Raw genomic sequence first — 27,483 nt, forward strand, 5'->3', positions numbered from 1 at the left:
TATCGTCACTCGCCCGTTGCCACGTAATATGCACCCCGTCCACCACGAAAACAGGAGAGCTGCCAGAGCCAAAGCCTACGACAAGTATTCGGATCACGCAGGTGCCTTCTTTGTAGATGCCACCGGACCCCCCTGCACAACCGCTCCACGGCAACCGTTGTACACAGGGGACAGGTGGTAGACTGCATCTCGGCCACCGGAATAGACATCACAGCCATGGAAGAGGCCGGTATAGCCTTAGCCATGCGTAATCCAAGAGCCACCTTTGTCCTCACAGATTCCCAGGCGGCGTATCGCAATTTCGCAAGAGGTCAAGTCGGCCACTCAATACTGCAACAGGCTGCGGCCAATCGTCAAGAGGGTCAGTGGAAACAGCTGCTGTGGGTACCAGGGCACGCAGGAGTTCGAGGCAATGAGATTGCTCATGCCTCCACCCGAGATCTTCTACACTGGGGCTCCGCCAATTCCTCCACAGCACAACTTCTCGCTAACCAGGACGATCCTCAGCCCCTTCTTTCATATTCTGAGATCCTGCAACACCTCCGGCTGAGTAGACGCACTTTATTTACCCCCGCCTGATCCCAAATTAGATAAGGCAACGCTGGTAGCATAGAGACGCTTACAAACATTGTCCTTTCCAAATCCTTATGTATTATCAAAGATAGATTCTATGACATACAATCCGCAATGCAAATTCTGTCCCCAGACGGCCACGTTATACCACAGGGTCTGGGCGTGCCAACAGAATCCGCAAATATCGGCCAATCATAATCCGACGATTGTCGAGTGGGAGGCGACCTTGTCCAGCTCGGACCCAGAACAGCAACAGGCCCTGGTCAACCGAGCCCGGACGGCGGCAACAGCCAATGGTCTTCCGGACTAGGAGGCCCGACCACAAAACGGCTATTTTCAATAATAAATGTTTTATTCTCTCTCTCCCCGGAGCATGCTGTAGTGGGTTTTCCGTCATATTGGCAGTGGCAGACGCTAAAGGTAAGGTAAAGGTAAATCAGCTCGGGTGGCCATGGCAACTACGACGCGCGCGACTACCGTTACAAGCAAAAATTCCATGCAGGCCGACTTGCACGTTCGTTCAGTTTTTTTTTTGTTTGTAGGCAGCAGCTACATTGTTGCGCACGGAACTCGCACTCGTAATACGATATAAGCTGAATGTAATTATTGATTCCTTTCTTTTTCGCGCATATTGGACCAAGCAGACCAGGCTGTGCTCCGCCTACGTTACGCGAACATAAAAAAATCGAGCGAAATGAATCATTGCTTTGGTGGGGAGAGGTGTGCGTCGATTTTCATGAACGAGCGCGTTCTTCCTAGACACGCAGGCTACGGTGCAGCTTCCCGTACTAGGGTCTAGGGTGGCCACAGAACCCGCGCCCCCCGTGCTGCCGGTATACGTTGATGCGGCTATACTCGACGCGCACGGCGCGGCCGCGAAAAAGTGCGCTTGCTTTCATTCGAACAATTCTAACCATGCGTTACTCATATTGTAGACTTCGGAGCAAGTCATCCTTGCCTGACATTGACCTGCCACATAACCAAGACACAGTTGTCGGCAGAAGCCGCAGCACTCAAATTCGGAACAAGCGGTGCTCTAGATGTCAAGGTGAGCGTGTTGAGGATGTTCTCACAAAAAAGTGCAACAGGAAGAGATTATTACTTGCGCACGAGGAAATACAGCTTTGCGTTTCTCGATTGCAGCGAGACTACGAGCGGATTTCAACAACGGCACCATTCAGCTTACGCAGCTTGGAGAAAATTCATGCCAGGTGTCGGGTAGGCGTCTTGCAGTCGGGGAGACGGTGACTGTGTCTGACGGTGATGAATTCGAGTTGCTTGCGGAAGCCCTGCCTTACGTGGTTGTGTTCGAGAAGTCTTCAGGTCTTGACATACCTTCATCGGCTGCTGCAGTCGATTTTCCCAGTTGTGACGGAAAACACCACTTGAAGCGTAAATCTGATGACGAAGACATGCCACTATCGAAGAAACGTACGTGGAAGCTGCCGTTACGTAACTTCCTTACCTGTGTGTAATTATATGTAATCGTTATTCCTCATGTATGTTATGTTATGTAGATGCCTCATCCGACGCGCATGATGAACATGACGAGTATGTGGAAGAAGTTTCCCGCAAGTTGAAGCACATGCAGAATAGCCACAAAGAGCGTCACACCAATAGGTTGACGCAACAAAGTGAAACTGTGGTTTCTCGTCATCGTGCAAATCCTGGAGCGCACCAAAGCAAGAGTGGATGGACCGACTTGACAGAGGATCATGTTTTGCTGTTTAATTCAGAAAGACTTGAACACAAGCCAAAGGTAAGTAAAAATGACATGGTGTAATTTGCGTAACACCGAGCGCCCTTACGTACTGTAAACACCCACTTTGGAAATACGTAGCGGCCCTTGAAAATGCAATACGTGGGAGTTTTCTTCTGTATGAAATGTCTGGCTAATCAACACAAACCATTCAATTTCATCACATTTGGCATACTTATTTTATTTTATAAGCGCACCAACCAAGCAAAGAACACATCAACTAAGCAAAGCTCAACACGATTTATAATTAATGTTAGGGTTATTCTTAATGACTGCACACTTTGTTATAAAATGGCTACGCTAGCAGTAATGATTGAACACTCTATAGAAATATTCTTTTCGTTTATGAATTTCTAATGCATGATTCAGGGCAACTGTTTTTTAAATTAAACGAAGAGCCTATGAAGTGTCGATGTTCACACAGAACATTATTCAAGATCGGGAAGAATATTTTGAGAATGTTGAGATCATTCTTGGTAAAATTCGGGATACAAACAATGAACCTAGCCCTCCAAAAAATAAAATTGTGCAGCTCAAGTCCTCTGATAAGCGTGACATATGATACTCAAGGAAGGCAAAACAAACTCGAAACTCCAATGGCGACATTAAGCATGAGAATTGTGCACTAATATATGTGAATGGGCACCTCAGTCCAGCTTTAAGGAGGCTGCTTGGCATGGCTGTGAAACTATAAAGCAAGAGAATAGCTGGAGATCAGTGTACATTTCAATGGCAAAATTTTTGCTAAGCAGTCATTCCTCCAATGCCATAAGGATTGTCTTTGAGGAAGACCCAGTAAAAATAACAGGAACAGGCCTTTGACACAACCCCAACTAGTGACCATGGACTGCCAAGGGTTTTTTGCCATAGCACATTCATCCTCACTGTCTGCACTTCAGTGCTGTATTACATGTGAATGCCTGCTCTGCACATTGGAAACAAGACCACATTGTGTACTTCAAATTTAATATATTTGTAATGGTAGAGACTTAGTATTATGGTTAATGTGATATGGTCTGCCTAAGGTTTATAACAGCTTCTATTTGAATTACAGAAATCGAAGGGGAGAGGGTGGGGTTGCTCTATATACTGACATCTCCAGACAGAGTGAGTCTTAGTGTTGTATAACAACTGATTATTATGAATTTCTTACTGTTCGAAATAACTCCAAAAATTTACTGTTGTGTATTGCACACTATGTGGTAATTGATTACTTTTTATGAAGTGTTTTTAGGTGTTCTTGGAATATCTTCGTGCAAACACCCTTAGACTAGTAGTTTGTGCTACTAGATTACACTTGGCTCCTCCAACAAATACAGCTGTTCTCTTGTTTCATTAGTCATTGCCGTGATGCACCAGATAGCTGAAAGACATAATTTTCAAGCTACTCAATTGACTGGATGCCCACTTGTGAGCAGCGTTACAGGCATGTGTCTAATAATGTAATTAAGCCTCTGCTGAAAGAGAAAAATTGTCATCCACCCAAGAGTAGCACGGAGCTGGAAGACAATAATTACCTTTCACGGAACTTCCTCCATCTTGCGGATTTCCACAGAACTCATTTTCCATATTCACTGACCCTGCGCTTCAAGTTGTTAATTGATTCACTCTTGTGCTAGAAAGGCATTGGTCCTGGGTTCGATCCTCAGACCAGGACGAATCTGTCTTCAGTTTTAAACCTTTCTTTCTAAGAAACCTGAATGGGCTTCCTTTGTAGCTTCATGCTACTCTCAGATGGATGACAATTTTTTCCCTTTCATGAACCTTCCACCACCTCACGGACTTCCACACAACCGATTTGCCATATTCAAATCTCTTTTTTTACTAGATGGACTCCACACAGACTTTACCTTTAACCTCATTGAGAAACGAGAACGTATTTGGTATTCAATTCGGTATATGAAGTTGGTTTGTCCCATATATACTTATTCAGTTCAATTACAAAATTTATATTGTTCTAACACTCCTACAAATTATCCATTCACTGTTTGCATTACCAAAAAGAAGAGAAAAAAATCAACAAAAGAAAGACCTATAGGGTTAACTGAAAAGACATGGACACTTATGGCTTGTCGAGTATAAAGTCAATTCTATAGTGTGTAGGGGCCCACAGACATGTCATGTATGTGTTTTTGCCATTATCTCATGCAATATCTGCTGTTATGAATGGACTAGTAAGGTTTTAAGTGATTCTTTCATCTATCTAGATTGCTGCATTCGACCTTGATGGAACTCTAATCACTACGAAGTCTGGCAAGGTATTTCCTGTTAACTCTTCTGATTGGCGGTAAGGTCCCTTCTTTTGCCCTCTCTTTCTCTCTCTCAGATTCATGCACAAACTTTTTTCTATTTTCTTATTTTTTATGTTCTTTTCTTGTTTTCCCCTTCAAGCTGCATGTGTAAGCATGTAAAAAAGGCGAAACATTGTTGCTAAAGATGGTGTTGCAAGTTGATCCCTTTCTTCCCCCCCCCCCCTTTTTTTTTTACGTGCACTGTGTGTGCACTTCCAGTGGGTAATATTGGGTGTTCCTGCTGTGCAGTAAGAGACATATACAGATCTGTCCTTTATTGCAGAGGCGACATCTTCTTCAAAGATCACATAGACTGTTCAGCCCTGAGTCAATGACTGCGTTAAGCTGCTTCAATGCCATGCATCACTTTGTATGACCTACCAAATCCGTCAATATAAAACAACTAGGGCACCATCAGAATGATGTGTCCAAAGGGGATATGGCTTCTAACTCCTTAGCTGAACTGTGCAAACACAGGTAACACCATAGACTGGCAGTCGGTAACTATCATCACAAAACAAGTATAGCTAACAACCCATTTTCTGCTCATATCAGTATATGTACAATCTACCAGTCATATGCCGAAGCCCTTTACTTTAGCAAAAGGCTCATATAGGTCCTGAAACATAAATTTTATTTTACTTCTTATTTTTGGTGAGTCACACTCCTGACTATTTCACCACTTCTGTACCTGCCGTGGTTGCTCAGTGGCTATGGTGTTGGGCTGCTGAGCACGAGGTCGCGGGATCGAATCCCGGCCACGGCGGCCGCATTTCGATGGGGGCGAAATGCAAAAACACCCATGTACTTAGATTTAGGTGGATGTTAAAGAACCCCAGGTGGTCCAAATTTCCGGAGTCCCCCACTACGGCATGCCTCATAATGAGAACTGGTTTTGGCACGTAAAACCCCATAATTTAATTTTTTTTTTCACCACTTCTGTATTCGAGGGTCTTTTTGAAGATAGCTTAGCATTCTGTGCACACAGTTGCACAGAATGCTAAGCTAATTTTCTTTATTTTTAAGACATGAACAATATTTCTTTCACACTCGAGTGCCCTTGATATATGGCTACCCTGGCGGGCATGCACAATCATGCCATGGCTGCATACTACTGAGTAACGTGACATTTTCAACAGCTCACAGTGCATGCAGTTCAGGAAAATAAGTCCAGTGCAGTATAATCTCAGTGACATGAAAGCGGAATACATTTTGAGATACAAGGGTTCTTTTTTAAACTTTGGCTAGGGGTACTGGGTTCCTGTGCTAAAGGTCATGTCAGTTTCATATGAAATGATTATTTCCTTTAATATCAGGAAATTCATTATGATGTGTGAAGCATTCTTAGACTTACTTGTTTTTCATGGAAAAACTGCAGTATATACAGAGATCAAATTCTCAACTTTATCTTTCAGGATACTGCTGTCAGAAACTGAGGCACGCCTACATAGCCTTGTAAAAGAGGGTTACAAGATTGTTATCATTACCAATCAGAGGGGTCTTGCCAAGAGCCACAGCCATGAAGTTGACTTCAAGAGCAAGGTGGAGCGTGTCTTAATGATGTTGGCTGTGCCAGCCCAAGTGTATGTGTCTATTGGCCACGGCTTCTATCGCAAACCAGCACCAGGAATATGGCAGCACCTGGAGTCTCATGGAAATGGAGGTATCCCCATTAATTTGAAGGAGTCCTTTTATGTTGGAGGTGAGTGTACTTACACATGGTGTCAGTAGTCTTATAAGAAATTTCACAGGGACTTGTTCTTGGGCAAGTTAGTCTGGCCTGCTAAGCATTATTGCAGTATGACTGTAAGCTAGGTAAATTGGAACGGATTCATTTTGAAAAAGGCACTAAAAACAGACACCAAGCAAGGAAAGAGCAGGATGCAGCCACCGCTCCCCCCCCCCCCCCCCCCTCCCTGAATAGCATTCCTGGCTATGCCACTTTTAGATAGGTTGGCCATATTTAAATTCATTAAGAGTATTGGTGCACGTTGCCATTCTATGATACTGACACTTTGTATTTCGCAGATTTCAGGTGATATGGACAAAACCTGTCGTTTACAGTAGATTTACAGTTTCTTTAGGGATCATGGGAAAAAATGCATGATTCGGGAAAACATAACACTATATACCGCTAGCGGCAGTAAAAAAATGAGGCAAAAAGCTATCTTCATACAAAACATTACTTGAAGTTGTACAGAAAGCCAACAAACTATTGAAAACCCGCTAAGTAAAGCTTGCTATTGCTGCTCGGTTGTTAGATTGGACGTTAAACACTTCTTTTTTTTTTTAGCAATCGTATCCTTGAATCACATTCAATGAAGCTTGTGATTTCCATCTGGCACTTGTGTCGAATCTTCAGTAAGAATAACAGCCTCTTTTCAAGCACTTGCAGGTCTTTTTCAGTTTCCGCGCAGTTGTGTATATGGAAGTAACTGCACAAAATATCGAAGGTCACTGGCGGTTAGCGTAAGCGCCACTGACGGACGATGCCGCTTGAGCCGTGTGTCATTGCAGTTTTTCAACACAATTGTGAAGGGAAAGAGCAGATGGGAAGTTAATACTTCAGATCTATCAAACCCTATGGGAATTAAATGGGACTGATTTATCGGAGCATAAGAGCCAGGAAAATGTAACAAACGGGAACGTAGTGAGGTCCTACTGTAGCCATGAGCTTCCAAATTAACAATTCATTGCAGTTTTTAAGATCTTAACCTCAAGCATTTACTTCATCATGTGTGCTTTGTGTATTCAGTGCATGCTAAAAATTGCTCCAATATGACTTGGCACACTCAGAGGTGTGAAACATGACATTGCTTCACTTTGCATTGAGTTGGCACTATGGAACTCATGTGTTCACATGATGCAGGCTAGTTTTTTGTATCAAGTAAATTATCTTTTAAAAATGGGCTTCTCTCAGTTAGTCATGCATGCCATGGCTGGATCTCTTCTCTGAAAGGTGAAGTGTAACTCTACAAGGGCTGGTAAACCAGATGGAAATTAGAAGATGCCACTAGATCTGAGGCGGTACCGTGTTTGTGCTGTATTAGCCATAACTCGAAGCAGGTGGTTGTCCCTGTAGTTTTCTCCTCCCTCAACAACTTGGCAACAGTTTAAATAAAATGCATGGGCATATTAATGCATACTGGAAAATCTGCTTGTGTGACCCATGCTTTTTGTGTGTGAAGATTCTGGGCAAAAGTGTTGACCAAACAGCACACGACCTTATGGAAGCATATCATCAGGAAGAGAGGACCAGCAAGTGTTATTGATACATCTATTGCCTTATATTCCACACAGGTAGCATTTGGGGATCACTTGCTAACTTGATAGAAGTAAAGAAAATGCATATTGTCACAACAGATGCGTCTCATATTGTTGCATGCATGCAGAAAATTTTGCCTTCTGATGTATTTGTTCCTGCGATTGTTAAATCACTTGGTAATGGTGATTTTTGTGTGTGTCCTTCTTGTGTGTCTTTTTTTGCACCAAAAAATAATATTCAATTTCAAGTGGATTTCAGTCCACGTACTCTTATAACCCTACCTCAACAAAAAAGGCTGGACAGTGTGGAAGAGCTGTGCCTAAGTTCTTGAAAAGATTCTTGCATGAAGATTTAAAGTACCTGGCGAGTGTGAGGTATTGACTTCCATTAGTGATAGACTGGCAGCATTGAGCATGCAATACTACACTCTGCACAATAATGTGGCACAGGACCAGAAGCTACAACTGTTGCCAGTCAAACAAGAGTACATTTGTACAGATTTGCATGTTCATGTGCCACAGTTTCCCTGCCTCCCCTCTTTTTATTGTGCTTCAAATTTTCATCTGCTCAGCATTGAACTCGCTCGAGCTCGCACTGTAAAAAAGTACATCCTTTAGGGTTTAAATTTGTCCCCCAACAATAATCATCAGTCTCATGAGCATTTCCTTTATTTGAAGGAACCATGAACTGATTTTGCTGGTTGTCCACAAACGTTAATACGGTAGGAAAGGTCCTTGTGAACGTTAACGGCCAACTTTAAATGTCCTGTGGGAACCCTGTAATTAAAAAAAAATTTTTAAGACCTCACATCCCTGCCATTCAAAGTGCCATCCCTTCCCAAATTTTTACCCCCTCTCCTCATTCTAAGCAGAATGGGTGAGTGATATCACTCGGGCAAGTAATCTCATTGGCTTCCCATGTTACGGTCATTGGGAATAGTTCAAGCATATCGCTCCACTAAGCTTCATTTAAATAGTGTACTATATATACAAAGCAAGTTGTGTACCTGTAATATTAAAAACACAAATGCTACAAACACTGTCGTTTCTTCAAACCAGTGGTGCATGCCATTCGACCTGAGAACGAGGATCATCTGCTGCAGCTGTTTTCTACACGTGTCAATTTGTGCATGCCTGCAAGGAAAGGAATAAAAGGAAGAGTCCCATCGGAAAAGCTGGGCTCTTTGTTAAATGTGTGAGACGGCATTAAGAAAGGGTTTACAATAGTGTAGTGGCGATAGCTGCCACTGAGACATGGAGGGTAGAAACATGAATGGTGCAAATGCTATTCATGACTAACTAAATGCTAGCCCCCGAGCAATTGTGCCGAGAACCAGCCGATCTAGGTTCAGCCTCAGGTTTTCACATTACAGTGTGCGCTGCAACATTGCCTGTAGTTCTCAAATCGCTGTGGTGCAGACGCGCACAAGCCCGAAAACGAAAAAAAAAAGGGTGTCGAAAGAATTTTGCTGTGTACTATTATGCGTGTCATTGCGGTGGAAAGACATCGATGTATGATTTCATCGTTTCCCTAAGGAAGCAGACGATGCGCATCGGAGACCGACATCGATAAGAATTTTACACATTGAGAAAAGGTGACTGATACTATGCTGGTTTGTTTGAAACACTTTACTCAGGATTACTTTATTCCCGGCGAGTAGAACATTGCTTTCTTTTTATGTATTATATTACATTGTTGCATTATATTATGTTGCTGGCGTTTCAAATAGCAGAGTGTACCTTGTTTAGGTAGGCACTTTATTAAATTATTGATGTATGCTTAAGCTTCATTTGCTTTTGTTAGTTTAGTCTTCTGTCCATGGCATTAGTGTTTCTAATGCCTTAAGAATTGGGAATATTTTCGCCAGTGTACTACTGTCCGCAGGCACTGGTAGCAGGAACGATAACTAGCTCGGAAGGTCTGAAGTTGATCATGACACTTGTTATGCCACGAGGCAACATATCGTTTTGATAGCATGCTTTAGTTTAGCGGTGTATGCAGAGGATGCCGTTTCTTATTCAGCGCGGTGAGTTGTCAGTTTATTTGCTCGCAAGAAATTTAGAAGCAACTGCAAACAGCGCCCGTTCCAGATTTGGAGCATTCAACCGGGCCACAGCGCCGCTAGTTTGCTTTCCAACTCTGTGCACACAGCTGAATTCCATCGCAACTGGTTTGATTGATTTTCAAGTCATGCATTTACACTAATACAAGTGACATTGCCCCTCCCCCCCCCCCCCCCCCCCAAAAAAAAAAGCTAAATTTCAGAAACCTGTTTGAAGAAATGCAACTTGGTCCAATTGGTTGTTATTTACTTCTCACGTTTCACCGGGGTTTGAGAATTCCTACGAGTGTCAGCTATGTTCCTAAGCCTGGACCCTACCTCGAACTTGCGTACTGTGTGCATCACGTGCAGACTACCTTATCAAACGGATCAGTTGACCATAAAGAAAAAGGTGCACCCCGACTCACAAACTGAACTCTCATTTGTTTTTATCCCAAGACATGTTGACCAGGTAAACAGTAACAGCCTCATTTTATCAGTGTACAATATCCATATTTAACTTCTGAATGCACAACCGAGGTTACTGCCTATAAATTGTGGGATGCTATGTGATATACTGCAACACGAGTTGCAGTGTGGAGTTGCTTTATGAAGGTCGAAAACAGTCAAGTATTTTACCGATAGCAGTGGAGCAATGCAACGAACAAGGTCTTGCACCTTTCGGAGGCCCGCTATGCACAAACACTTCACTTTTTAACCTCTGGCTCACTTGAAAGACTCTTTGTCCGTAAAGAAGACTGATGCGGCTCACTAGGCAGGGCGGATGTTTGCACGCACAGTGCAATTATTTCCACAGTTTCATCGCTTAAATCCTTGAGACCGATCAAAACAATCTAATCGGCAGCAAGGACCCTTTCGGCTTCTACAAAACACCTCGATTTACGCCACAAATGAGAAGCTTGAGAAAGCACCAAGCAAAAGAGCCTCCGTGAACCTGGATGTCGTAGCCATCTTTGTTTATTTGGACAGTGTTACCAGCACAATTAATGGATTCTGGAGTTGCCAATACCTAGAGAACACTGGTAAACCAGCACTCATGATTTTAACACTATACGGTTGTATAGGGAGTAAATTCCAGTTAGTGCACACTGATGAAGTAGTGCAGCGCTGCATATCAACTTCATCTTAAGGCTACCATCACCACAGTAATCAGAAAAACTGCATCAGAAAGAGATGTGGGAACACACTCAGTTCAAATCATTCCAAAGTAGGCGACATTTGTGTCACTACACAATGTTGTGCCCTAGGAGGTGGGACATAGCCTTGGCCTAACCAAACATGAGTTGAGGTGGAACACCTCAACTCATAACCACAGTTTGAGAGAACTGTAATGTATATCCAGTTGTACTCTTATAATATAGCACACTGTCATAAAATTCTTATGAGAAAGCATTCTACGAGAGGTACTCTAGGTGGTTATCTTTTGTTGGCCAAAAATAATTTCAGTGACCTTTCACTGTACCTGCTACCTTCTTGTCAGGAATGCTATGGCATGCCAAGATGTGCATGACATTTTTTACTGTAAAGTGCTGGGTGTACAGTGCTTAAAGGAAATGTACTTGAGTTGATGATTGTCATTGTGGGACAAGATTACACCCTAAAGGTTGTACATTTTTTATCAGTGCAGTCCCAAGCATCTGAGCATGTCTCGTACCATCCACTCGAGTGTCAGATTATTGTGAGTCAATGTATAGGCTAGTCATGAATTTGCTGTGGGCTTAACTCTGTGCTACTGCACATCCATTATTAGAGGCCCATTAGTATTCAAATATATTGATCTGTGTTATGGCAGAAACAGCACATAGTACATGTCCCTGCTTGATTCGAGGTCAATTATAGTGGTGTAAATGTGTTTATTATTATTATTGCTTTTTTCAATCTGTCATAATTTGTCTGTTGTGCAGATGCTGCAGGGAGACCGGCAAACTGGGAACCTAAACGCAAAAAAGATTTTTCATGTTCAGACAGACTGGTTTGTAGCAGTACTTAACTATCGAAGTGGATAATATGTTTATTTCCAGAAGCATTCTTATTCATAGCCTTGAGTGTGACTGCCTTTGTTTTTCTTGGCTCCCTTTCTGAGGATTTCTTCATTTATGCTTTATTACACTCTGCTTCTTCACTTGCACTAATTGTTAAGTTTTAAATCTATTATGCACATCATTTGCTCAGAGCCTTGGCTTTCTAACATTTGGGTATGTTCAGATAAACACGAACTGAGTGGTCCGATTACTATCTTGTTTTTGTGTGTTACGAAAGCAATCCACCTCAGTCTTGTGAAATACCACATAGCTTTGCTGTAAAAATAATGGTACATCACTGAAAGTGAAAAGTTGCTTTGTTGAGATTAGGAAATTTTGCAAATTTGCAGGCTTATATTCTCCAGCGACTTCTTGTACATTAGATTACACATTGCCTTCAAACATTTTCAAAGTTAACTCGGAAACTATTACGTAAATATTCATCTTGAATGTGAAGCCAATGCCTGAGAAAGTGTTAGGAAGTGGTTTAATCAGATTTGTGCCGTTCGTGTTTAAGAAAATTGACATTAATCTCGACTGCTGTGTCATCACAGGCAACAAAAAGCGCCCATGAAGTCCATTCTGAATACCGCGAGATGACATGAATATCCAGGAGGCAGCGTCAACATGGCAACCTACTACACAATGTTACGTCTTTATCTGCATATTTAGTCGAACGAAATGGGGTTTTACTGTAGTAAACATGAGGAGACAGTTACATTATGCATGTACATTGAGATGCTGCTTTTAGAAACTAATATCATTAGTTAAATAAACAATGTGTTAAAAACATTAAATAAATAATGTGTTTTTTGCATTTTAACATACCAGTCAATAATAGGAACTGACTTGAAAAACTGTATGCCCTTGAGCTGCCTTTGGGTTTCTGGAGGATGTCACAAGAATGAGAACATTGTATCAAGTAAGATTTATTATGGTAATTGAAAATCACTTTTCGTACATGCATATGCAAACTGAGCTCTTTGTTTGAATTGCATAAGGACAATACATAGGTTCAAATATATGGTTAGTTTTCCAATTTAAAAACAAAATGTTATAACATGTATTTGAAGTTCCTGAATTACCAGTGCTAAATCGGCATTGGTGGAATTTTCATAAAAATAGACGATTGTTTTTTTTAGACGATTGTGTTTTTTTTTAGTGCCATTAAAAAAACACAATCGTCTATTTTTATGAAAATTCCACCAATGCCGATTTAGCACTGGTAATTCAGGAACTTCAAATACATGTCATAACATTTTGTTTTTAAGTTGGAAAACTAACCATATATTTGAACCTATGTATTGTCCTTATGCAATTCAAACAGAGCTGAGCTAAAAAATTTGTTTTTGCAATTCAGTCAATTGTGGCCTCCTTAGGCTTTAATTTACAAATAACTCTTGAGCCTATAGTTTTACCTTTTTCCATAATCACGCACATATGAGGAAACACCTATCAAACTTTCGTGTTTGAGTATAAGTGATCCTAGTAAGCCACTCAACCTCGTCTAATTGAAACAAGCTTTCTCCTGGAGCCAACTTTGTCACATTGTACATTGTTTCCATTTTATTTTGCATCAGAAAGAGCTGAGCTTACGTGTGCATTTAGGAAAATTGGTCTTCAATTACCATTAAATCTTACTTGGTACAATGTTTTAGTTCTTGCATATAAGCATTCAAATTTGCAAAATTTACTAATCTCAACAAAGCAACTTCTTACTTTCAGTGATATACCATTTTTTTTTGCAGACAGCCTATATGTTATTTCACAGAACCACGGTGGATTCGTTTCATGAGGCACATTTTCCTATCTCATATAGAATTTTTGTTGAAAACAAAAAATAGTAATCAGACCACCCAGTTTGTTATTCGAACACACCCATTTGTTTGCCGGAATTAGTAGTCTATGTGCATTAAAAGGTGCAACTTAAGAAAACCTTGCTTACTTATTGTTCATGTTAATAAGGCAGCGACCTTGACCCTATAATTTTGATTTCCTTTTAACTGTGTGGCTTCAAATCTGTATAGACATGTAGTGAAATATTATTTCAGTAATGTTCTTTCATCTAAAAGTTCTTCAACCTAAATTGCAAAGCAATGACAGCAATAGTTATGTTTTGAGCAGTATAAGTTGCAGGAAATATTCTCAGTGACATGCAAACAATCTGCTCAGAGATGTGGCTTATGCTTCTTCCTCATTCCTATACCGCTTTTGGTTTTTGTTGTTGTTCATGCACCCTTGTTTAACTTCTTAATGCTGGCTTCACTTAATAAACTTTTCTCTGTTTCTGCTTGCTTCAAATAACATCTTTCACCTCTGTACTCTTCTATGACTGTATCGGGGGCCATACCATGCATTGAGTGGCTGCTGTGAGCCATTGCTCACGCTTTGCATTCACGCTTAGTCAATCTCATAGTGGCACTATTGGCCACAGCAATTGGTTGCCACAGCAGTGACACAGCAGATGGAGCTAAAAAGATCCTGTAGTGGCCAGCAAGATCCCTGTAAAATAAAGTCAACTTCATTTACACTGTACAAGGAATGCTGCACAAAATCAGGGTGACGCAAAAGTTTTGGAGATGTCTGCTTTTTTTTTCCCCCGTTTATTTTAGAAATGTGTTTTTTAAATGCACCAGATACAAACATAATTATGTTATTGATTATTTTTACAACAGAGCACCAGCATGCATCCTGCTTATTGTTGTCATATTGCATTTCTTCCCTTTCCCCCTCCCTTGCAGAGTAGCATGTAGATGAACACTTCTATGGTGGCAAACCTCTTTACTCTTAAATAAAGAGCTCAATCTATCTCTCTTGCATCTGTTTTGCTATTTCCACATTACATTACATTTCCAACATGTTTGGAAAGGAAAAAGGTGACACAATACCATTGTAATTCATTTCAGTTTGCCCTCAACATTGGAATTGCATTTTATACTCCAGAAGAGTTCTTTTTGAGGAGTCGTGCAGCTAAATTTGATCTTCCACAATTTGACCCGGTGAGTATTGCTATATGCCTGAATTCCAGAAAGCATGTTTCCTATTTTTAGTTGTTGCGTCTTTGTTGCACACTGCAAATATATTTTTTTTACCTCTATTTTTTAACACCTTGATTTTCACAATTTCATTTTATGCTGAAACTTCAGAGTAACCTGCAGGCACTAAATTTTGCAAGATGGCCATGCCTCTGCTGCAATTCATGAGACTACAGTGGAATCTCGATGATACGAATCTCACGGGGTCACGAAAAATATTCATATTAGCCGAAATTGGATCATCGAAACACAATTAAAACTAGCTAAATTAAAGAGTCGGAGGTGAACTCACTCAGGCACACGCACATAAAAAGCATTTACAGTATAGATTACTTATAACGTAATCTGCGATCTGCATCTGTAGCGATCTGCAGATGTGACGACTTCATGGTCGGCCTACCGCCGCTTCCGTTGCTGCTTCATCCTTCTTGCATGGCACTCGGGAACTTGATCACGAGAACCTGGCACCTCGATAGCGCACACAGAACCCATAGCAATTAAGTCAACCGGTGCATTTCGTGGCCATAACATCGGATCCGATTTTGACGGCAGTTTTGTTTTTCGAAAAAAAAAAAAAAAACGTACATAGGTTGTTCTACAAGACGCACCGACGAAAAATTCAGAAAAAAAATGCGTTTTATACACCGGAAAATATGGTATGCTGAATGTTCTGGAAATGTTTGATGAACCAACCCAGCTAATACTGCAGAAGCCTGAGCAGCTGTTGTGAGTGTTCATTGTGTTAACCTTTAATATTCATCACTTGAGAAATGATCAAGACAAGACATGTTTTATCAAATTGCAATATACATCTATTTGTTATAATATAATGGATGTATATCAAGACTACACTGAATGGTTTCGAATTGTTCGGTAAACTTGCCCAGTTAGTACTAAAGAAGTGAGAGTAGCTGTTGGGAGCATTTATTGTGTTTTGTAAACATTCATTGTTGTGAACTTGCAAAGTGATCAAGGCTAGACATTATTTACATCATTTGTATATACACTTATTTCTTTTTATTTTAGGGCACTAACCCTATGCTGAATGTTTTGAATAATTTTGGTGTACTTTACCCATCCTATACTGGAGAAATCTCAGCCGCTGTTGTAAGCGTTCATTTTGTGTTGTGATCTTGATAAATTATTAAGGCTAGACATTTTTTTTTAATTGTGTAATTTTTGTCATTGTAATTTATTGTAATTGCAATAAAACTAGTCATTTTTGGAAATGTTAGAGTAAGGAAAACCTACTTTGGATGCCGCTTTGAGTCCTTGAAGAACCTGTGACAGGTCCTGGAAAGTCCTGGAATATCCTTGAATTTTTGCCTTGGAAACCTGTACGAACCCTGTGTACAATTTGGCACCCTGACACCAATTTCTGTAGTGAAGCTTCAGTCTGTACTGACGATTTAGTTGTAACTGCCGTGGTAGCTATGCCGCGGTAGCGACTGTGGTGTTTCACTGCTGAGCATGAGGTCGCAGGTTTGATCTCGGCTGCGGCGGCTGCATTTATATGTGGGGCGAAATGCAACAACACTTGTGTACGTAGATTTAGGTGCATGTTAAAGAACCCCAGCTGGTCAAAATTAATCCAGAATCCCCTACTACGGCACGCTTCTTGATCAGATTGTGGTTTCTTCATGTAAAACCCGAGAATTTAATCAATTTTATTTTTTGATGCTTTATTTATGTCCTAAAATATGGTTCTGGGTTGATGCAATGTTGTAGTGGTCTTTATGTGTGCATGATTCAATGTGTATAATAAGGGCCCTTAGTTTTGAAGGATTAGATTTTCCAAGCGGGTAAAAAGTGGTCAATAACTTTGTAGCCATATTGGAGCCAGTATTGAATAAATCGGAAATTTTCTTGATGCCATTTGAGTTTTTTTTTATTATTTTACAGAATTTTTTACCAATGAAATTATTTAACAGTAAAGGCCATTAGTCTTTTGCTGGACAAAGTATGCAGGCGCTTTATTTTTGGGGACAAGTCAGAAAAAGTTTGAGCCAGGAAAATGATTTTCCAATTGAACATGTTTTGTTTCTTTTCTTTCCTTAATTATTGCTCACATACGTCACCATTTAAAATTAACATCACTGCGTTTCCATGTGTGTGGCAGACCTGCTGAGCCTTTCTACACATCCTAACTGGGAGAACAATACTTGAACATAGTTGCAACAGTTTTGCATCTGCAACACATTACAGCTGAATTTTCTTAGTGTATGCAGCACAGGATTGAGTTCAGTAGTGCGGGATCGAATCCCGGCCACGCATTTCGATGGGGGCGAAATGCGAAAACTTTACCTGTGTACTTAGATTTAGGTGCACGTTAAAGAACCCCAGGTGGTCGAAATTTCCGGAGTCCCCCACTACGGCGTGCCTCATAATCAGATCGTGGTTTTGGCACGTAAAACCCCATAACTTAATTTTTTTTTTTAGTTCAGTAGTGGTTGTGTTTTCTCAGCTTTAGTCACTGTGCACTCAAGAAATGCTTTATCTGGAAAGCTACAAGATGACTGATAGTTTATCTGCTTATTTTGATGTTTGTTGCAGACATTTCATCTTGTTGTACTACAGTTAAACCTCGATATAACAAACTTCAATATAACGAAATTCTCAATATATCAAAGTATTTCACTTTTCATAACCTCATGAACCTCATGTCCTACGTAGAACACCATGTATTTAGAAGCTCAATATAACGAGGTGTGTTTATACGCGATTTCAACATAACAAAGTTTCACTGCCGCCGCAAAGAAATACCGAGACAATAAATAGAAACTTCTGCGGACGCAGATGATCAAATGATTTAATTACAAGTGGCTGCTTGTGAGCGCACCTCTCAAATTGCCCACCGCGCGACAAGAGCAACCGCCAAAGTGGAGCAGCTTCATGTTCTGTATAAAGTCCAAGTGTGATAAGTGCACTCTGTGATTCAGGTGGGAGTGAAAGCGTGCGGAGACAAGACGAGAAAGATGGTGGTTTCACAAATGCCGCCTTCCTGCGCGAGCAAAGGGAAAGAGAGGGAGCGGAGCGACCCTGCTGTAACACGATCAGGCGCACGTGAGGGGGCAGGGAAGTGGGGGGTAGGTGTGCGCGTCTCGCTTTCTGGCATGGCTGTGGCTGCACATGGCTGTAAGCACAGCTGAGCACATGCGCAGCTGTTCAGTCGCTCCCCGCTGCCGGCGCTTTTCATGATAGCATCGCCCAGATGCTATCATAAAAAGCGCCGGCAGTGGGGAGCAAATGCTTCATTTGCCTCTCGCTTCAACGGGTCTCCAAAACTCGACATTGCGCAACCTACAGCACTAAACGCTCGGGAAGACAGCTTACATGATGCCACGCCGTCTTGGCACGCCCACTCTTTGCACACGCGGCAGATTACCTCTAAATCAGGGTGCATGTCTGCGTATGCGCTCAGCCACGCTTACAGTCACACGCAACCACGGCTGCGCCAGAAAACTACATGCAGGCCAACTTACCCCTCATGACACTATCAGCCGCGGGGGTGGAGTGGACGCAGGCGGAGTGGACGCTAAAGTGTGGCTGGCTTCGCTTAATTCCTACCGCTGATGTGAAGATGTCATTGATGTGGCATGAAACCGTATCATTCGTCGCCAACTCCCACATTCACCAAAATGAATTGTTTTCTCATTCAAATTTGCTTTTTTTTTTGATCGGCCAATAATTTGGAAAGTTTTGCGGCCCTTTTTTGTGTAAGAAAAATTGATTCCCAACTGTACCTGTTAGCATAGAGGTTCTAATTTCAATACAACGAAATTTCAATGTAACGAAGCAAATTGCCGATTTTACCAACTTCATATCGAGGTTTAACTGTATTTCATTCGGAGTACATGTCTCAGCAAAACTCTTCAAGGATACTTTGCTATGACTTCACAAGAATATTCGGTAGCAACAATGGAAGGATAACCCTGGCCAAGGCTGGTATAATTACTTTAAACACTTATTACCAGGACCCTTACTTTAGTGTACTGCAGCTTGATGTTGACCAAACGATGATTATGGCAGCAGAAGTATACCATTATGAATCATCATGTATACAATTCAGAGGTGACTGAAGAACACTTGCGATCTATACCTTGATTTACAGATTCCAGTGCCTTCCTTGTGAAGCAGTGCCTCTTGATGACTGCAATTATTAAAGGTGGCTTTTCAGGGAGAAATCGGGTTCAGACCAGATTCTCTTGTACACAACTATTCCACTACTACTGAGCCACTATTGTGCACCCTTTGCTTGGTTATCATAATACCATTAGTACTTGTCACAGCATTTCACTACATTTATTGATTTTTTTGTCTGGTGTTTATAGCGCAAAGTGCCAGATCTCCCACTTGCTGAAGTGATAGCAGCCACAAAGCCAAGTGAAAGCAAATTCTTCAATGGCGATGACCTTCCAGCAGATCATACTGAGGTGTGTGTTTCAAGGTCAGAGTGCTCATGTGTGATAAAAATATACCTTCTAATGTTTGTTCCGTTTCTTCTGCTTGAAAGGTTGTGGTGCTTGTTGGATATCCTGCATGTAAGTATATTCTTTTTTTTTCCTTGCTGAAGCTGGTAAGAAATTTAGAGATGTGGACACTAAGCCTGACACATCTTGCATACAGAGTGTCCTTACAAAGCAGGGCCAAACTTAAAGATTTGCTAAGTATGACGTTGGTTGCTGCACGTGACAACTCTGAAAGATAGTGCATAACAGCGCAACCTTGTAGCGATACTACTGATTTTGTTTACAAATGGCTAGCACTGCCATTTTTTGCATCATAAGTCATTGGCAACTTATTTGTATCACAGTTGTCATCATCGGTGTTGTCTTTCTCATTGCCATTGAATGCAGTGAAATCTTTGTGCCTTCGCAATTCATTGCCATCAGGGTATCATTTAGGCGAGTCATTTTCACCCATTGAGGTAATTGTTTTCGTTGGATACACTGGCAGCTGTCCTCTGTACATTTTGTCTTCCTAGTTGCTCCAAATGCTCCTCCTTGGTTTCTTATCTGTAGGCTATGATGGAGAAAGCTAGATTGCTAGGTTATGTGTCTGAAATGACTAACAGGCAACCTTTTCCAAGGATGGATGTTCTGTATGCGAGAAAGCAATGCAAAAGTTACAGGTGGGTGCTCACACCACTATTTCCAATGTGGCTTTTAACACAGGCCATGGTTCACCAAGGCTTGTTAGCTTCCAGTTATTTAAATATGATGAAAAACTTAACCTGGCAGCTTTTGTAGGTTTCTGCAGGAAATCCTAAATCCATGAAAAAATCTTTGATATCACGCAAGTATGTGATGTAGTACGTGGAATGCTACCATAGAAGATGCCATCAGTGCACATCACTCGCAGTGTATTAAATTCTAGTAGCATCTTTAGTGCCAATAAAGAACATGAACAGTAGTATTTTTCTGCAAAAAGCACCATTAGGGATCTCATTTTATGCTCACTAGGTTTCTTTGTTGCTGAAAATAGCATTGTTATTGTGCTTATGACATACTTCATACTTCAGTGCTATAAAATAAATTCCAAATGTGGAGTGTTGGTTTATTGTGGTTATTGTAGACTACGCAAATTTATTTTTATATAAGTTTGTGTGTAGCACTGCAGACGTTCATTTTCTGCTAATCTGATTTAGTTTTCAGGTTAAATTCTGGGTTTCGTATAATAGTAGTACATTTTTTTCTTTAATTTTAGAAAAGTGCTGATGCTCAGTGAGAATTCTCCCTTTGCAGATGATTTCACAAGAGCGGCCTGTATTGTATGAGTGTAGGACGAAGTAGTATTTGCTAATGTTAATACTTAAAACATGTATGCAAATGCCTTGCAGTAAACATCCTTTTGTCCTATATTATCAGATATCATATTTCAAAGACCTTCTAACTACATAAATTATGCAACCAACACTTCCTGTGCATGAACTAGCGATAAATTCTACATTAAATTTGCATTAAATTGTGTGTTTTGGGCTTAGTGGCATTTACTTTTACACCGTGCAAGGTGCATAGTGTTTGTTTATTTGACATGAACTACTCATGCACTTATGATGTGTTTTATGAATGTGTCATCTTTTATTTCACCCGCTGTGGTAGCTTAATGACTGCTAAGCTCAAGGTTGCAGGTTTGATTACAGCCACGGTGTCCTTAGTGCAATGTGAATGAATTGCAAGAACGCTCGTGCAGTTAGATTTAGGTGCACATTGAAGAACCCCAGGTGGCCAAAATTAATGCAGAATCCCCCACTTCGGCGTGCCTCATGATGAAATTGTGGTTTTGGCATGTAAAACCCAGAATTTTAAACAATTTATTTTAGATATTATTCCTTTTTCTTTTCTTTCCTTTAAAATTTTGTAATGTATTCTGTTTAGATTTATTATATACTACATTGAGATGACAAGTTCTTTGGTAGCCTATTTTCTTGTGCTTTCATCATTTAATAAGCAGCAACAACCAACACTTTCCTGTAGCACAACGTAGCTGTGTCAGGAGAAATTGTAATTGTGTGACAGGCCTGCTTCAAATAAAGGCTGAATGAATATGTATACTCAGCATAAAAACTATTCTTTGTAGCTTTTGTGCAGTGTGTAATGGTTATCGTGTTCCTTCAACAGCTGGTAAGAGTCACTTTGCAAAGGAGTACCTTGTGTCAAAGCAGTACGCTCATATTAACCGTGTAAGTTTGCAGGTGGTAAGTTTTAGTACCCATTATACAAGCAGTCTTGCTTGCTCATTAATGTATATGTATTATTTGGGTTTCCAGGATATGTTGAAGTCATCACAGAAGTGCATTGAGGAATGTGAAAAAGCACTAAGGCGTGGTCAGAGTGCAGTGGTAGACAACACTAACCCGGACCCTGAGAGCCGAAAAAGGTAAAGAAATAGTGACATGGCATTAACGAATAGATCATAAATGCTAAGTAAATTTTTCATCTACTCTCCTTTCCAATCAAAATCTCCTGACACCGTCGTTAGGTCTCTTAAAATACATACTGCAATGTACACTAAAAGCAGTATTTGGAATGTGTGTTAATATAAATGTTTTTAAAATGTACCTAAATATGATTAAGTACTCAGATTAAAGTTTATGCTTTGGATCACTGCTCTTTTAAATAGTCTTTATGACAATAAAAATAAATAAACCCTCTTTGGGCTTGAAGGGTTCAGTGACGATGTATATTTATTAAAGAGGCCTTGAATCACCCTTTGAGCTTTGTGAGTATACACATACTGTGGGTAGACCATCGAGCTCTCGATGTCTCAGCCAAGTTTTGTAGTTATACATGTTGCTTGGAACTAACATACGGGACATAAAGATAGCTACCCCTCTTATTGAAGAGGGCACGTTGTGGCAATTATTAAGGGGACCGACAACCAATTTTCATGGTAACCATTTTTTTTTGTGAAATGGAAAACTAACAAGTCAGTGTCTAATCATGAAGTGGTAACGTGGAAAATGCCGTGGAACATTTTTTATCAGATTTTTTCGATCTGCAGTGAGGATGTCGTCGTTCACTGGAAGCATGCTGAAAACGGTGACAGGCGAGCGCAATAGCGATTATATGCTGGCATTGGTGGGAGGCAGACGACAAGTGCGGCCATAGCTGGGAGAAAGTTTTTTTTTTTTTCCAAGCTGATGTTCCTGCCATTCATGTTTTCCGAAGTGTAAAATTATTTCTGCAATAACAGCCACGTGTTTTCATGGTTTCCTGTCCTACTACTTTGCTTGTTAACCAGTCAAGAGTGTTTTTTAGCCAAGCAAAGTTCTCTAAAGCAAACCAATGCTTTTTCACGTGATACGTGGTTCAGCGTGTTGCTGTAGCTACGTGTGTGTTAATATTGTAGCGCTGGCACCCATTTACGAACTAGTCAATTGCATTTTGTACCTCACAGGGAACCACACAACTCTTGGTACTTGCTCGCAAACTTTACACGTGCAACAACATGTGCGCTGCCATAAATTGTGGGATGCGTGTACCGTTTGTTAGCGTGGACTTTCTTTACTTCGTAACACGCATAGAAAAAGCGCAAGCGTGTAATAATATATACAAACTGCAATTTTAAGCAATAAGTATGCTGTACTTAGTAACAGCCGACTTACGTACAGTAATGTCATACACTATATCCAGAGCACCAAAATTACACCGCCAGGCCACGCCACTTACAGGTTTTTGAGACTTTCTTAAATCGCGTATAGCGTGCTGGATTCTGTCACTATAAATCATGGCCATTGCATTTTCATCAATGCTCACAACACATTATGGGCAGTTAGCAGTCCCTTTAAACTGTTAGCCAGCTACCAGCCATTTCAGGTGGCAGCTGCCGATAGACTCCATCTATTAGGCAATCCTTCTGTAGCGCAGTGGTTATGACGCTTGCCTTTGGACCGTGGGTACCCAGGCTCGAATCCTGCCTTTCCAAGAATATTCATTTTGTTTTATTTATTTATTTATTTATTTATCTTGGGCGGCGAGCGCAGACACGCCAGGATGACATCGTGGTACATGCGCAGTAGCGTACAGCTCGCAGGAGCTCGGTGGAGCCGTGTCTGTGTGGCGTCGCCTGGTTGCCATGGCTACGGCGCGGCAGTTTCGTGCCACACGCACAAATTAAGACGACGACGCTCGAGCCAATGCTGATGATGATAATTTCATGGCACACGCACAAATTACGGCTGGCTTAAACAGCTTCGCTGTTAAAAGTTTACGACACAGTATTTGAAAAATGACTGAATTTCCTGGTAACTTCAACATGCAGCCAGAAAAATTAAATTATGGGGTTTTACGTGCCAAAACCACGCTCTGATTATGAGGCACGCCGTAATAGGGGACTCCGGAAATTTGGACCACCTGGGGTTCTTTAACCTCCACCTAAATCTAAGTACACGGGCGTTTTCGCACTTCATCCCCATCGAAATGCGGCCGCCGTGGCCGGGATTCAATCCCTCGACCTTGTGCTCAGCAGCCCAACACCATAGCCACTGAGCAACCACAGCGGGTAACATGCAGCCAGAAATCGTGCAGTGTACCTCTTCATCCCACATTGCATGCTTAAACAACTAGCAAGTATTTTTCACCTCCTGTGTCTTGAAAAACTTTTACAGACAGTAATGTATCAGTTTTTATAGTATGATAGCTTTCACACAATCTTTTGCAGGTTTATTGACATTGCGAAGAAACACGGCTGTGAATGCAGGTGTTTTGTTATGGATTGCACCCTGGAGAGAGCAAAGCACAATAACCAGGTGTGTTCTGTTCTTTTCTCAACTTTTGTACCCATGTTTCATTGTGACATGTTCACAATTACAGTTTCGTGAGATTAAGCTGAAGGGACAACCCCATGTTTCTGTCACAGACATGGTGTTATACAACCATCGGTAAGTATTGTTGAAATAATTGAAATGTGTTTTCCTGGCATGGCTACCCAGCGCAGTGGTTCATGGCGAGCCATCAATGCCAGGTTGACTATGGCTATGCCATTCTGAGTGACTGGCTATGGCATTCTGCTAGTGAACACAAGGTCATGAGTTTGATTTCTGGTCATGGTTACCACATCTTGATGAGGGTAAAATGCAAAAATGCTTATGTACCATGCTTTGGGTGCACATTAAAGAGCCCCAAGTGGTCACAAATAATCCAGAACCCAGCACTACAGCGTCTCTCGTACATAACCCATGTGCTGCCTTGGCACTTTAAACTGAATTGTTCCTGACATGCCGAGCTAATTGGTTTTTAGTCTAACCTTGCAGAAACCACTGGGTATCATATCTCATTCACAGTTTTGTCACTGAGGCCAGACTGGACCACCCTTCTTTTTCTTTTTCTTTCTGTCAAAAGATATATTTAGAATATATCATGTCTGTGCAAGCGCATAGAAAATCAAGCCGCAATCCTGGTTGAACACCATTGCTTGCACTCGAGACCTGCCAACTAATTTGGCTACCCACACTTCCCTCATTAGCACTCGTAAATAAAACCTCCATACAACATGTGTGTTTTGAGAGAGAGAGGGCTATTGTTCACATACTGTGCACCCTGCTGTCATTAATGAGCAAATGTAAGGAATGAGGAATGTCTTTGTCTTTTATACAACCATTCAATATAACCGCTATCCCTGCCAACATGGAGTAAGTTTAAAAAAAAGGTAATGCCTTCTGTGCAGATGAAAATAACTATGTTGTTAGCAACCTCCTGAAGAAGTCTTCAGTATTTTTGTTTTCCTAATGATTGAGTATTTAGTAATTAAGGAAGCGTTTTATGATTAAATTTATGGCCTCAGTGTCAATAAGAGATTCATAGAGCACAATTGGAAACATTCCTTTCAATTGTTTGCAACGCATTACTGTTTCCTTTTTTTTTTTTTTTTTTTTTTCCATTTTTCAAAGCAAGCCCTCAGCACCTTTAAAAGGCTGCCGCAGCCCACCGCTTGCACGCCACAGCTGCTTTCCTTTAAATGCAGAAAAAGAAGTTGTGCAAAAGGTAGCATGTCGCTAACAATTGAAAGTGATGTTTTCAAATGTGCTCGACAAACCTACATTGTGGCCATAAGGCCATTAAAATGTTAATTATTTACTACCACTAGTAAATAATTAAAACATTACATACCAGAGGCTTTTTTAAGGAGGCTGCCGACAGCATACAGCTGGTTTCATCTGCCCAGAGGATTTTTTTTTTCTTTAACTTGCATCATGTTAGCTAAGACACCCAGTGTCTCTCAGCTATTGCATGCAGTAGTTTTAGATAATGAATATTATTTGCAATAATATTGTCTTCATGGATGCTTGCCCTTCAATAAGCAAGTACATTTTGTTGAAATGTGCTCATGCTTCATTAAATCATTTTCCAGGTCCAAGTTCAAAGAGCCAAGATTGTCTGAAGGATTCTCAGCCATATTAAAAATAAACTTTGTTCCCAAGTTCGGTGCACCTGAAGATGAAAAGCTATACAGATGCTTTCTCAAAGACAAGTAACATTCCAGTTAGTGAATAAACATGCGAGATCTGCTATTTCCTCTTTGAATGTGGTTCATTCAAAGTGACCTTTGGACTGTTTGGGCTTCTGTAAACATCAGCTGTGTTGAAGGCCCAGATGAGGTTTTACCCACCAGAGTAACTCTGTTGCATGATATGACACAGAATGAAAATGAACAGTTACCACAAAGGAAACTGCTAATGTTTTGGTTGTGCCTCTGGAACACATGCTTACTACGTAGCCAGCGGCAGTGGATGCATAACTTACTTCTACAAGAAATGTACTATATTCGTCTTCCATTAATTCGACCCTCGCAGAACCGATGAATTTGATTGAATTATTCGGTGAGTCGAATTAAACAACATGCAGAAAAAATGCCATAACACACCGCTGATTCATTTGGCAGTATTTGCCCTATTCTAACACGTTGCTGAATCAAATGCACGCCCACTTTCTATGTGTCTGAAGTAGAAAACAAATGTATAAATTACATTAAGGCTTCCAAACAAAGTAGTAACTAACGCGCATACAATTTTTTGTCAAAAAAAATATGCAAGGAAGTAATGTGTGTTGCACATTGGCGGCCAGCTTTCTAAATTCAGCTTCGCCGCAGTACATCCATGTTATGCTGTGAAGCATACAACCGCCTCAAAAGCAGTTTTGATTTCGTGTCCGATTGCACTGCGCAGGCAATTTTCGGGCCAATTTTCCTTTAAAAAAAAGTGCTCATTAGTATTGGGTAAATACCGTAATCGGACATTGGGAGCTACGGTTATTGCTTGAAAATGCGCCAAGGGCATTTACAAAATAGGCGTTTTTGATGGGAGATTTTTTGACATGTGTTCAATGCATTCACTGTCCCCTAAGCTCCGCCGAGACAGACGCTACCACTAAAGGGATCGCTATTGAGGTCACCATAGGGGTTAGGCATATGCGTGCTGACGAAAGTTTGAATTATCCTGCGAAGGCCTATTTTAGGATCGATCAAAATAATGAAAGTTTGGGCCCATAGAAATGCATAAATGCCAGCCAGGACCTTCATTCGGGTTCAAATTAACCGGAGTTGAATTAACGGAAGTCTACTGTAGTATTGACTGTTGTGCAAATATATGGCACTGTATGTGCCGAGTTGCATGGTACTTACCCAGCCTGACACAGCGGCTTCCTGCCAAGGAGAGCGAAGCGACACGGTGCAAAGGTGTGAAGCGCGGGGATGGGGGCTTAAGTACAGTAGTGCACCCAGGACCTCTACCTGGGGGTGTGGGAGCAAGCACTTTGCATAACATGCAATTTCCTAGCTTGAGCCAGAGGAATCCAACAGCAAATAAAATGCTTAATAATTATAAGTGGAATTCAACGCAAAGCCATCGTGCACGCGGTTGGCCCTCCTTGAATTTAAGAGTGATATACAAGACAATGATAGTGTTTTTCTTAATCTGGAAAATTTGACCTCAAGCCACCTCCTGAATTGTAATGACAATGTGAACAGAGCACTGAAGGG

At 41.1% G+C, this 27,483-nt stretch overlaps 1 protein-coding gene across 2 annotated transcripts; it reads left to right on the forward strand.

Annotated features, from left to right (window-relative positions):
* The first annotated feature begins 1,114 nt into the window (after nucleotides 1-1,114).
* Nucleotides 1,115-26,017, forward strand: LOC119436121 (bifunctional polynucleotide phosphatase/kinase-like). 2 transcript variants are annotated; one of them, XM_049660915.1, is made up of 15 exons: nucleotides 1,115-1,621; nucleotides 1,717-2,004; nucleotides 2,091-2,332; nucleotides 4,540-4,619; nucleotides 6,039-6,325; nucleotides 11,855-11,922; nucleotides 14,878-14,970; nucleotides 16,033-16,113; nucleotides 19,338-19,439; nucleotides 19,520-19,547; nucleotides 21,627-21,688; nucleotides 21,776-21,885; nucleotides 24,169-24,256; nucleotides 24,321-24,388; nucleotides 25,858-26,017. In XM_049660915.1, the coding sequence occupies exons 1-15, from the start codon at nucleotides 1,417-1,419 to the stop codon at nucleotides 25,979-25,981; spliced, it is 1,926 nt and encodes a 641-aa protein (XP_049516872.1). In that variant the 5' UTR covers nucleotides 1,115-1,416; the 3' UTR covers nucleotides 25,982-26,017. The 2 variants fall into 2 exon arrangements, with proteins under 2 accessions (XP_049516872.1, XP_037558806.1); XM_037702878.2 differs by lacking the exon at nucleotides 16,033-16,113 and having other exon boundaries at nucleotides 1,266-1,621.
* The last annotated feature ends 1,466 nt before the right edge of the window (nucleotides 26,018-27,483 follow it).

Source organism: Dermacentor silvarum, chromosome 1 (genome assembly GCF_013339745.2).
Source record: "Dermacentor silvarum isolate Dsil-2018 chromosome 1, BIME_Dsil_1.4, whole genome shotgun sequence".
Classification (NCBI taxonomy): domain Eukaryota; kingdom Metazoa; phylum Arthropoda; class Arachnida; order Ixodida; family Ixodidae; genus Dermacentor; species Dermacentor silvarum.

Bases quoted from the DNA above. Each gene is read 5' to 3' on its own strand.
- LOC119436121 (XM_049660915.1), top strand. From the start codon at position 1,417: ATGCGGCTATACTCGACGCGCACGGCGCGGCCGCGAAAAAGTGCGCTT. The intron at 4,620-6,038 runs GTAAGGTCCCTT...TTTATCTTTCAG, and splicing joins GTTAACTCTTCTGATTGGCG to GATACTGCTGTCAGAAACTG. The intron at 14,971-16,032 runs GTGAGTATTGCT...TTTTTATTTTAG, and splicing joins ATCTTCCACAATTTGACCCG to GGCACTAACCCTATGCTGAA.